At 39.0% G+C, this 12,586-nt stretch overlaps 1 protein-coding gene across 2 annotated transcripts; it reads right to left on the reverse strand.

Annotated features, from left to right (window-relative positions):
* Positions 1 to 558: 558 nt before the first annotated feature.
* Positions 559 to 5,011, reverse strand: hnrnpa3 (heterogeneous nuclear ribonucleoprotein A3). Of its 2 annotated transcripts, XM_056388908.1 has the most exons (11): positions 4,856 to 5,010; positions 3,952 to 4,074; positions 3,692 to 3,838; positions 3,384 to 3,594; positions 3,196 to 3,285; positions 3,006 to 3,077; positions 2,130 to 2,177; positions 1,798 to 1,935; positions 1,576 to 1,692; positions 1,377 to 1,447; positions 559 to 1,275 (listed from the first exon to the last, which is right to left on the reverse strand). In XM_056388908.1, the coding sequence occupies exons 1-10, from the start codon at positions 4,859 to 4,861 to the stop codon at positions 1,392 to 1,394; spliced, it is 1,008 nt and encodes a 335-aa protein (XP_056244883.1). In that variant the 5' UTR covers positions 4,862 to 5,010; the 3' UTR covers positions 559 to 1,275; positions 1,377 to 1,391. The 2 variants fall into 2 exon arrangements, with proteins under 2 accessions (XP_056244883.1, XP_056244884.1); XM_056388909.1 differs by lacking the exon at positions 3,006 to 3,077 and having other exon boundaries at positions 4,856 to 5,011.
* Between the last annotated feature and the right edge of the window lie 7,575 nt (positions 5,012 to 12,586).

The raw sequence follows: 12,586 nt of genomic DNA on the forward strand, positions 1-12,586 counted from the left end.
TTAAGTCAGCTTTTGTGAAATACTCACTCCCTTTTCTTGTTAATGTCTGAAATCTAGCATTTGCTGGTAAAACTGAAGTATCTCTGACTCAACAGGATCTCCAATGTGTCCAGGAACTAGTCTTTCTTCGCTAGCACCAGCTGCTGGAGGGTTTAGCTAGCCTTGAAAGAGAGATAGATGCTCACTACCAGGCACGACACTGCAAGCTTCCTCCATGGGCGTTGTGCTCGATGCTGCCTTCTCCCTTCTCTCTCAAAATGCTGACTGGTCCACTGTGCTGGGGCTGAAGACGTCCTGTCTGACAGTCATCTGCAATCTTCCACACTAGCGACGCTGAGGGCCCAACTGCAGGTGCTTGTGGCTGTTATAATCCTACTTGCTCAACACTGGCATATGTGGTGTATGGGCCCTTCCCCTAGGACTACCCAAAACTCCCTTGTCATTGACCCTGATACAAGTAAATACATACAGTATATATTTACACTGCATTCACTCAGGAGAAAGTTCTGGACAGGCTGATTTTTCTAAACTTCACAGTCACAAAGAGCAGGCAACAGATAAATTAATAACTCATTTAATCTTTTTCTGAACCAATGACGCACTGAACCTCATGTTACTTTACTACACAATTTTATTCGGTCTTTTTCTACTAATCAAAATATTTGAACAATCTAGAATTCGGTTTGCTGGGAACAGGAAGAGTGAGGGATTCCCTTAATTCTAATCCAGACTGCTTATATTGGTTGACACTGGTACTACGAATGATTTACATACTGTGCTTCACATACAAAAAAGCAAAATACACTTGACACTTGAGCAATCATAATAACTTCAGAAAGAAAAAATAGTGTAATTCTAGCTCATCTGAGGGCCTGATACAACTATACTATTTGACAAAAACCAGGTTAAAAGACAAAAGATTAATTGGCCAGCAGAAAACTAACCGATATAAAAAAAAAGAAAAAGAAAAATAAAGATATAAAGAACTGACTTTAGATAAAAAAAACAATTCACTTTTTACCCCTGATACCATAGGCACAATACACACACACTTCAGACGCACAAAAGGAAAAAATTCTTTGTAGGGAAACATCTATCACAATTAGGGAAGGGTATCATCTGCACTCATGTTTTGTGTACACAGTCCTTCTTGCTGCAGTAATGTCTGACTTGTGTGTTCCTCTAATGCTTTCAGATGACTGCCTCAAAGTAACCTGCAGCTTTCCTGACAATTCCTTTGCTCACCTCCTCGCCTCTCCTGCTAAGAACTGAAGCCTGTTGAATGGATACAGGATAGAACAAATAGTTATTCTGCACTTTCATGGGCTCACTCTGTACTGTGCTACGAGGGTGATGTGGAACTGAATGCAACTTACCAAAACATGAAATAATTAATACCGCCGCGAGCCGTAGCCACCTCCGCCGCCGCCACCAGAGCCATAGCCACCTGAGGTATAGGATTGGTCACCACAAAATATTTGAAGTTACTCTTCAGGAGAAATGATTATGTTATGTTACTGAATGTGGCATTTTGAGGTCTGATTGTGACACATTGAACTGGAGGGTAAAACTCACCGCCATAGGGACCACCCGAGTTTCTACCACCGAAGTTGTTTCCCTTCATGGGACCATAGTTTGACTGTTGTCCACCATAATTTCCGAAGTCATTGTAATTTCCACCCCCTCCGTAACCTGAAGATGTGAGTGTTAATTTTAAGGCAAGGCTTGATTCCAGGTGTTAAATCTAGCACTTAATTCAATACATGGAATTCTGGAGTCAATTAAATTTTTTTTTACCTCCATCATTACCACCGTAGCCGCCATCACAGCTGCCACCAAATCCACCTCCCTGGTTGCCATACCCTGGACCACCACCTCCGTAGCCGCCTCGGCCTCCTCCATAACCTGGTCCACCACCATAATTTCCTCCTGGACCTTTAATAGTGAAAAACCATGAAAAGATGTACTCATATAACTGGATGGTATTAACTAAAAGAAAATAATTGATTTTCAGTGAACAAAGACACTAAACCCATTTAACATCAATGGTCCTTGTGACTTGAGACTCCTAAAATGCGACTTTTTTACATTTTACAGACTGCAGAAAGATACATTTTACAACAGCTCACCATTGTCAAAATCATCTCCATAACCACCTCTTCCTCCGCCATAGCCACCTAAAAAACAAGGAGTGTAAAATATATTATTCATGACAACAGTGATTGCTTTCTTTACGTCACAAGTGAGACCATGTCCAAACTAATGTCTGTTCATCTGAAAAACAATCTCTCCCATGGTTCTGGGCTTTTGTCCAAAAATCAAGCTTTAAAAGATGTACTGTAGAGCAGATACATTTGACAATGTCAGTCTTGTGTTGAAGTTGCATGGGACAACAGAGTAGATTAAAAATGCTGACATATGACTGTCAACATTTCACAACCTACATAATTCTGCATAGGGGCAAAGTTAAAAAAGACAAACTTCTCTCACCTCACAGCCTGTGACCACTTGTTTTGCATGTCAGTTCGGCTGATGACCCTACATAGGCCGTCACCAAAATCTGTCTGTATGTCCGACAATTGCGTGAGAATAAACCTACAAGTCCCGGAGATACTATGGTTAGCCCCTGTTATCAAGTAACTTTTATGAACCTCAATCAACACTGTTCTGTGCTCCCATTGTCTGATAAGACCTCAATTAAAGTTTAGCCAAACTGAAAGCAAGTGCTCTAAGCCAAGAGACCAGAATTGTAGCCTGACCAGGCCAAGCTGAGTAGCCAGTTTTGCTAGATGGTTATGACCATGCGGCATTTACTTGATTGCATTCCAACATTGTAAAAAGAGAAAAACGAAAGAGGACATAAAAGTGTTTTACTGTGCTGTTTCAGTGTGGATGCGAAACTTTGAGCAGGGAACTCTGTTTGTCACATGAACATCATTATCAAATGTATCTGCATAAGTACGTTTAAGGCCAGAGTCACTTTCATCTGACACGCGAATACTCACCTCGGCCAAAATTGCCACCACCTCCAAAATTACTACCTCTGCCCATGAAGTTTCCAGATCCTCCACTCCGGCCTAATATAACGAATGGTGTCATTTTAGAGATGCTTAATACCGCAATAAAAAGTCAGCTGCATACAATATTTACAAAAAGAGTAAGCATAACTTAATGTTGCATTTGATGAATGCTTACCCCTGTTACTGGATATGGCACTCATTTCCTGCTTTGAGAGAGCTTTCCTGACCTCACAATTGTGGAAGTTGATTGTGTGGAACTTCTGGGCTGTAAAGAAAAAAAAGGGAAAAAACAATGTACTTTCATACCACTGCTTGATTTTTCCTAACAACCAAGTTACCTCTGAAGTCTAAACAATCACATACCAACAATTTTGTCAACAGTGTCATGGTCATCGAAAGAGACAAAGCAGAATCCTCTCTTCTTCCCAGTGGAGCGTTCCTCCATGATGTCAATGCATTCAATCTTTCCATATTTTTCAAAATGCTCCCGGATGTGGTACTCCTCAGTATCCTCCTTGATACCACCAACAAAGATCTTCTTCACTGTCAGATGGGCACCTGGTTTATTGGAGTCCTGAAACACAAAGGATCACTGAGCACACACCAAACATGAACATTAATCTAGTATCTGCCTTCTGCTCTGGGTTTTTTTTTTTTTTTTTTTTTTTTACCTCTCTGGAGACGGCTCTCTTGGGTTCAACAACTCGGCCATCTACTTTATGAGGCCTTGCTTTCATGGCATCATCGACTTCCACTACAGAGGAGTACGTTACAAAGCCAAACCCTCTTGATCGCTTGCTGTTGGGGTCCCTCATCACCTAGAAACAATAACATCATACATAGGATTAGTGACAACACCTTCAGAGGTGTGTAGATATGTCTATGATTTAGTAATGATTAAGTGTTCTTATTATATTATAAAGCTTTATACCACACAGTCCGTGAGCGTTCCCCATTGTTCAAAATGGGCCCGTAAACTCTCCTCCGTGGTTTCAAAGCTCAGACCTCCAATAAACAGCTTTCTGAGCTGCTCAGGTTCCTTAGCTTCACGGTCCTATAAAGACAAAATGAGAAAATAAATGTAGTTGTATCGGTTAATTGTGTTACAGGGTACAACTTGGAGAAACACTTCAATGTGTTTACATATCGTTACAGTACTCCTGCAGTTGGAAAATGGTAATACACACAAGTATCTGTCACCACATCCTGATGACTGTATCAGTACCAGGCCGTGACGTTACTCCTGATGTGGCGACAGGCTAAGCTTACATTGAACAATATTATGATGCATGATTAGGTGGGCAAACAAAATCAGTGCACAGACATTAATTTTCTACACTAATTGATATATATATATTATATCACAGCATAGAATCACCAGGTTGAGGCCCACATCCCGGTTACGACGGACTGAGTTAGCCTGATCGGCCTCGTCAGGTTTAGCAGCTACCGTTAGTTTACTCCAGAAAAACAGCAGGCTTAACACTGTGATATTTCCAAAAATAAATTCATCAATAACATAAACAAACATTAATGCATTCGCCACAACAAGTGATGTTCATGTGAAAAGTACCCGAAATCCAATGCAGAGCTCTCTGGTGCTAACACCACCCTGTTAGCTTGTACTGAATTTGACCACCATTAGCTTAGCTGCAGCGTTAGCTGACGTGAGCAGCGCTGACTCATGAGCTCTGTTTACGCTGCAAAAAACGCACATTACAATACAACACAGTGCATGCCTTTGCTAATGTGGTACATATGTTAACGAGCAACAGTGGCTTTAATGCATTACAAATACACCCGGATTTAATTTGCAACATTTGAGAGCACCTCACCTCCATTTTGCGGATGTCCACAGGCGCAGATCTGAGTGGGTCATGTGATGAGGAAACCGGTCCGGTGGACGATCCTGCAGGATGTCAGTCCATCCTGGTTTGCTGAAAACTCAAAAGTACAGCACAATTAGCTTCTGTGGTTCACGTGTAAAAACTATAGTGCAACATTCTACGAATATGAGAAATGATTTCTTCAAATTGTTAAAGATCCCTTTTGCTGTCTGTCTTTAGTGCAATCAGAAAAGCGAAAATTTGCGCCATCTACTGGTTAAAATATGCGCTTTGACAACAATCCTCATCAGCTCCTGAATTGTTGAGACCGACCTCAGTCCATAATTGCTTGGACACTGATTTTAAGAGTATCAGTAGTGCTATTAGTTTCCAAGTAGAAAATACACAATACTGTGCAAAGATTTTTGGCTTTTTAGATGTTTAGGTTCTTATCCATCATGCATCTGATTGGTCCCAAATTCATTCTGCTGCTTGACCATGACTACAAACATGCAGCCAGATTCATAAAGAGCTATCTTCAGTGACAAGATGAACAGATGGTATATGGTCCTCACAGAGTCCTGGTCTCAACATCATGGAGTCAGTCTTGGATTCAGAATAATAGTCATTGCAGACTTAATACTAAAAAGATCAACTGTGGTAAGTTCTCCAAGATGCTTGGAACAACCTAAATGTAAATGTAAAAGTAGGCTACCTTGAAAAACTTTGTTTAAGAGTGTCAAAGAGAATTGGTGCTGTTACAAAGGCAAAGAGTTGTCACAAAATACAGATTTGAATTTGGTCTTTGTGTTAACCTTACTGAATTTTTCACAAGTGCCTACCTTTGCACTATACTGTATAAAGGTGTAGCAAATACAAACACTGTTTGTTACTATAGACCTGAAGTAGCCTACAGTTTGGTAAAGCTCAGTGTTCAACTATTAGGACAGTTTGGTTCAGTTTGATGGTCATTTCAGAAGTGTGTGTTTTATTCCTGTTCAGAGTTGGTGTTTTTTTTGTAAATGAACAGCAGCAGAAATTGGATGTTTCTAATAAAGACACATTGTAATAGCTTAATTCAATTTGAATTATCTTTGTGTGGTTTATAGTCAAGCCCAAATAAAAAATATAAACATGAATATTAATAAACTTTGGGATATAAAACCTGTGTCCTTATACGAGCCAGCTGAACAGTGAAAATAGCTAGTCTAAGTCTAACTTTTAAAAATGCAGCTGTTCAGTACTACTGTATTTAAACTGGTTTGTTTGGATGTATCAATTAGCAGGAAATGTGACATATAAAACTGTCATGTCTTACTTGTCTAAGTAAGGCTAGTGCCCTTGATGCACAGCCTGATCTATGTGGGCAAAGATTTGCTGTTGGGCCCCTAATGTGTATCAACACTGGTTCCAATTAACTTCAGTGCAATCATTGTCCTTGTGCTGGAATAATACTTAGTTTGTGGTAATTTGATTTAGTGAAGAATATATATGTAGGAATGTGCACCATGTAAACATAAACATAAACATTTTTATACAGTAACAAGACTAGAAACTATTTTGGCCTCAACAAGTGACCACGGACTGGAATAAGTATCTCCTAGTAACTCAATAAACCAAATGAATGTTACAGAAGTTTGTATTAAGTGCAGGTATTTGTATTGTATCAAAGGATGTCATTTTATTCAGCATCCCAAGCAGCACTCTCATTGTTAACTTTCCATTCTTTATACTGTTGTACTGTTGCAGCTTTAGCAGCAATTCCTCAGACCAAAGCTCCTCAGAACCTTACTGTATTCATCTGTAATTGTGGAAACATGACATACATCTGTGTTTTCAGTTCAAGTTAGAGCTCTCTGACAAGAATACTTGATTGGGTAAGTATGATGTATGAGCCACATGCTACTGAGCCTTGCTGACGCTGACCAGCATCTCCAAATATATGACTGTTTTATGGTTTAGACAATGTCTGTCATTAACTTTATTGTAGTGTGTGAGGAAAATACAGCCCCAATAAAAAGGGTAATGTTTTTCTGACAATATTAATGATGAGTATTTATGATCAGACCATAGTTCACATTCAAGAGCCAGTCTGTGTTTTCCCCCTTTTATTCTACTGCAGTTACTGTATTTGCTCAGAGATAATAGATATGTTTGTAGGCCTACAACAGTAGCAAACAGTAGAAACTCCTCTTATCTTTCAAAATATACATCAAGTAAAGCAGAACCAAATTACAGCTTTTAAAGTGCTTTTTTAAAAAAAAAGTTTTTACCTTAAGTGTTAGGGTTATCTTCCAACGAGTGTGAGGAATAGGTAACATCTTGTCTACTTCAGGGCGTGAGAACTTATTGAAAGTAGTGATACCACGGTCCTATTTGTTTTACTTTATCTATTTATTCTCAATGTCCTGCCATGTGTGATCATATGAAAACCACAGGCCACTTTGAAAACTGAACCCTGTTGCACCATTTGAGGCTGCTGATGGTGCTGTGGACAATAAAGAGCTACATTTTATCTGTACATTTGCAGTCAACACCTGTTCAGCAAGACCAGTGTCACACTTGGCATCTGAAGCCTATGTGAGCCTCTGTTGCTGAAATAGAGCAGATGGTCAGGAATATTGTCCAAATGTCATGACTGTTCTCTCTTGTCTGTATATTGGAACAAGCAAGGTTACAATCCCAACAAGCATTAGAACACATTCTGTGATAGTCATGCAATAAAAACTCTGTATACCAGAATCTTTCATTTCTGTACTTGTATTTTATAGTTAAATCAGCATTTTCTAATTATTATTTATTACCATGTATAAAGTAAGTTTATCTCCAGACAGCTGATGTTTACCTCCTGTATCATCATAATGTTTGAACATTATGACCAGCTGCTACCCTGGAATAAAAAACCCCCCCAAAAAAACAAAGATTTTCGTGAATATAACTGATGGATTGATGTATTGCAATTTATTTTCCACTCAGTTTGAATTTGTTGAATTGATGTCAGTGGTGGAATGTAATTTCTTTTACTCCCCCATTGATCTGACAGTTATACAGCTGTTTATTGTTATACTGGGGATTAATATTTTACATGCAAAACTAAATATGATAGGCTAATGAAATGTAACGCCTTGCTATAGGTTAATCTACTTTAACAGTATGTCCACTAGTTAGAATCAGCCCCAACTTAACCAGAAAAACATAAAAATGCAGAGTGCACATTAATGTATCAGTAATAATAGTTATATGAACTACAGTATTAGTTATATAACACAGAACCAGGTCACTCCTGTATCAAAGTACTTTTATTTTGATAGTTTGAGTATATCCTACAGATTCTGTTTTACTCATGTAACATTTTAAGTGCAAGGCAAGTTTATTTATACAACAATTCAAAGTGCTTTACATAAGAAATAAAAGGTATTAAGATAAGATATAAAAGAAACATACACAAGACAATATAAAAAGACTTTATAGAAGTGCATGGCTGAAAATTAAAAACAGTACCGAGATCAGTTTTACTATAAAAACATATGTGTTTCGTTCAGTGTTATAGTAGGTATGTAACTTGATGCTTAGAGAAATTGTACCATATTTTGCGTTACATGTTGGCCATTATCATATCCCGAAGACATTTGTGACCACAATGACCCAATGCCCAGTAATCATCACCGTGCGGCTGACAAATAACCTCATAATTGGAAGTCTACATCTGAGATTTGCGCGGAGCAGCTGAGCTGAGTGTAGTGAGGGTAAACGGTACAGTATCAGCTTCTCACAGGTGCAGTTTGATGGATGCTCTGTGTACACCTACTCGCCCCAACCTCAGGACAACATGTTTGTTTGGTTGTTGATCACATCCCTCAGTCTTTGTACCTAACTGCCCCCTGACACAAAGATATATCACAGGTCCCACACACTGCTACCTGCCAGGGACATTTTTATTTTGTGCACTTTCTGCTTTGTCCTTTTATATATTTAGGAAACCAGGGAAGAGGGTTTTTATCTCTAAATCAGGATCAGCTTCTGTTTTATCACTGTAGATTTGGGTATCTATCACAGCTACATATGCTGGTAAGGCTTCAGCTAGATCCAGTGCTAGAGCACTGAGATTTAAATGCAATTAGCAGTTCATTTACATCAAATGGTGTAAAAAGGAATGAAATTATTAGTTAATGATACTCATAAAAAAGTCTCGGTTTTCTGTGATTTATCATACAGCTATACAATCTCGGTCTTGATTGTAATTTTTTCCGTGACAAATGAGTGATATAACGATCCCCTGAAATAGAGGGGGATGTCATCCTGGTCTGGACTAAAAGGCAGCACTTAGAACCGCGATTAAATAATTAATACAGCTTTTATACCCATTTTACACCTCCAAATTATGGTTTGCCATATATCTGAGAAGCAGCGACTGAAGAGTACCATGTCAGCAAAAATTTAATGTACAGTAAATCTTTGTAAGGGAGGAGCCAGTGGCTGCAAATCAAATGTGCGACGCAGGGTGACATGAATACAACCTTTCCCCCTTCATTCTTATCAGGTGGGACAGGTGAAAACACAGAGTATGGAAACACACACACACACACACACACACACACACACGCACATACACCGTCACTTATCAAACTGCGTAGTCTTTTGACCATTGTATCACTTTCATTTGATTATATAAATATGATTACTGCCCCTGTTTGTGTTCCTCAGCACTAAGTTCAGTTACAGAGGAAGTGATCCAACAGTAGGTGGCACCATATAATAATGCTCAGCACAGGGTGCCGATGTCAAGTATCACACATGCAAGAACTGCTAAGGCTGCAGGGTTTCCTCTCCACTTAATCCACTTAATCCACTGTAAATAAAATGGAAATGACCTTTTCCTGGAACAATGATCCTACATATGCATAAACACAGGTCTTACAATTTGCACACAGCAAATAACTACATTAAGAATACTTACACCAGGAACCTCTACTAATGATGGCCATATTTGCCTTATTGTCCTTTTGTTTTCAGCGTCCTCTAGATGGCACCATGGTCCATGAGAAGATGGGCCTTTCATTTTCAAATTATCTCACCTTGTAAATGTCAAACAATATTCCTTGAAACTAAATTATTATTTTTCCCATGTGTCACATGTCTGTCTACTTGATGATCCGCAATCATCTAAAAACCATAATCATATTTGCTCTCTATTTGTTTACATAATTAATATAATTATGGGAAATACATTTTTATTATTGGCCTATTAGCTGTTGCATTGCAAGAACACACTTTATTAGGAAGACTGGGGCAAAAGGATTGATTTATTCAACGTATTAGTGTCTGACTTTTAGAGTATTGTCAGTTCTTTTATTTCCTTTTTCAGGGAGACAAGTCATATGTGTTTGTCACTGAAATATTTTTTATGAACTTAATGTTCCTCACAGATCTATCTTCCACTGCATGTGGTGCCTGGGGTGTTGAGGCTGACCTTGTCCTGAGAAAGCGTAGACTTGGCTCCATGACTCCATTAGGGAAGCCCGCCTGCCATAACCTGGGTTTGGGCAGACGGACATACGCAAGTGGAAACTCTGAGGAAATGGAGATTCAGAGCAGGGAAACCAGGGAGTCAATTTAGTCACTGTCTACTACCTTTTCGCATGCAAGTACAAAGCCAATCTCACACATTGGTGTTGACTAGAATCTCTCTCTGAGGAATTCAGTGAAAGAACAATTCCTAGCATCTGTTTCCTGTTCACTTGCATGGAGGAAACCGGGTGTAAATCACACCAAATATAAATAGAATCAGCATTCAATTTACAAGAGCTAAAGTTGGTTATTGTGGCCTTGCACTCTGGATCTCTCTGTCAGTGAAATGGTGTAAGACTTACAGTAAGAGTTGAAAGAGGACATACCACTGAATTTAAATGCATCACATGGCATTAATGTGGTTTCTAAACTGAAAAAATAACAAAGCAAGAATGATTTGTTTTTTATAGGGATGATTCCATATTTTCTAGAATTATCCCTGATAACACTGCATTATGATTAAAAGAGGGTTTTAGAGTTCAAGATTATAATTATGTGGCTCTGTAATTTACAATCTATCAGGTAAATTAAAAAAATGAATCGCAGTCAGTGGTATGCTAATTCATTCAGAATGGTGGAGTTTAGTTCACGCAAAAATTATGTATAAATCATATCTATGTGTTAATATCATGGATTAACATATACATATGAGAATGACAAAATTACCCCATGAGGTCTTGATATAAGCTAATTTTATATTTTTATTGTTTGGTGTTATACAGTTCAATACATTTCTTAAAATTTCTTGTTTCTATGATTTATGTAAATTAGAAATCAATAACTTTTGATGTAGGATCTTTTCTCTCTTCACCTTTACTCAGTTATATGTATTTGCTTGACACAACAACTATTAGTTTGCATATATTTATATATGAACATGGCATTTATTGCACTTAGTTTGCTTTTAAATATTGACTTATTCTTCTTGTCTGATACATGGTGGCCATCACACTGTGTATTGATACTGTCAGGCAGGCCAGGCCTAAGCTTTTTTAAATGAGCTACAGGTCAGGATGGACTCCTCTCCTGTATATGGACAAATAATTGCAGGTTTTCTCCAAATTCTCTATGGAGCAATAAAATGTGTTAGGTTGTTTGGTTTGCCAATCCTTCTCTAAATGAATAATGCATCGATAGGATTCAAAGCATTTGTATGAAAGTTGGTGCTAAAGTCAGTGTAAAAAACAAAAACAACAATCAATCCATAAATTAGATAATTTTTGTGATTTTAAGCCTGTGACCATGACCTTCCTTCTTCCTCCTAAATGTAAAATAGAAGGAGAAAGAGTGACTATGCTCGGAAACAGTCCAATGTATTGGCCTATTGACGTCCAGTGAAGAGACACAGATAGTGTGGTGTAATAAAAACCTTTATTTACAGCTCCTCAGCGGAGAGCAACAGAGGAGTGCTGTGTTTCCTTCTGGCACTAATTGACTGCCTGCAGCAGGAGAAACATAGACTCTCACCCCTCGCTGGTGCACTGCTCTCAGATGTAATAATAACCACTATGCTTTCTCTCAATGTACTTCCAAAGTCATTGTTCTCTACAGCTATAATAAAAGAGTATTCATTTTTATAATGCGGGGAGTGTCGAATAAAATGAAGATTTGGGGACAGTGTTTCTGTTCCACCTGCATGTCTGCTCTTTGTTTAAAGAGCTTTAGTGATCAGTGCTACTCCTAGGCAGTTGTGTGCGGTCCATTCAGTGAATGTCGCTTCTTCCTGGGTGAGAAATAAGGGAGGGGGCAGGTGTAGGATCCAAGGGAAAACCATCTCTCCCTCCCTCTAATTTTTGTGTACGGGCAACAAACGACCACAAAAGTGCTGCTTTCACAGTTTTCTGTGGCCCGACATTGAGCTCCCAGCAGAACGAGACAAAGGAATGGCGGGATGATGAAGTCCCGAGCAGTGCAGGGCAGGTGTTTCCTCAGTCTCCTGGGAGCCGAGGAGTACACCTGCCCACTACTAACCTACTGTGATGGATCGATGAAGCAGTAACTGACTCAGCACTTCAAGAGCTCTACCTGGGATTAGAGCACAGAGGACCTGATTGAAACACACTGTCATCCCACAAACAATAACACACATCCATCTTGGAGGGCCGGCTCCTCTTCCCTCCCCTGTGCTTTACTATCACTGAGAATGATTGCACTGTTGATGACGAGACGAGC

This window comes from Seriola aureovittata, chromosome 11 (genome assembly GCF_021018895.1).
Source record: "Seriola aureovittata isolate HTS-2021-v1 ecotype China chromosome 11, ASM2101889v1, whole genome shotgun sequence".
NCBI lineage: Eukaryota > Metazoa > Chordata > Actinopteri > Carangiformes > Carangidae > Seriola > Seriola aureovittata.

Bases quoted from the DNA above. Each gene is read 5' to 3' on its own strand.
- hnrnpa3 (XM_056388908.1), bottom strand. The intron at 1,936-2,129 runs GTGAGCTGTTGT...TCACTATTAAAG, and splicing joins TGGAGATGATTTTGACAATG to GTCCAGGAGGAAATTATGGT. The intron at 1,693-1,797 runs GTAAAAAAAAAT...TCACATCTTCAG, and splicing joins CTACGGTGGTAATGATGGAG to GTTACGGAGGGGGTGGAAAT.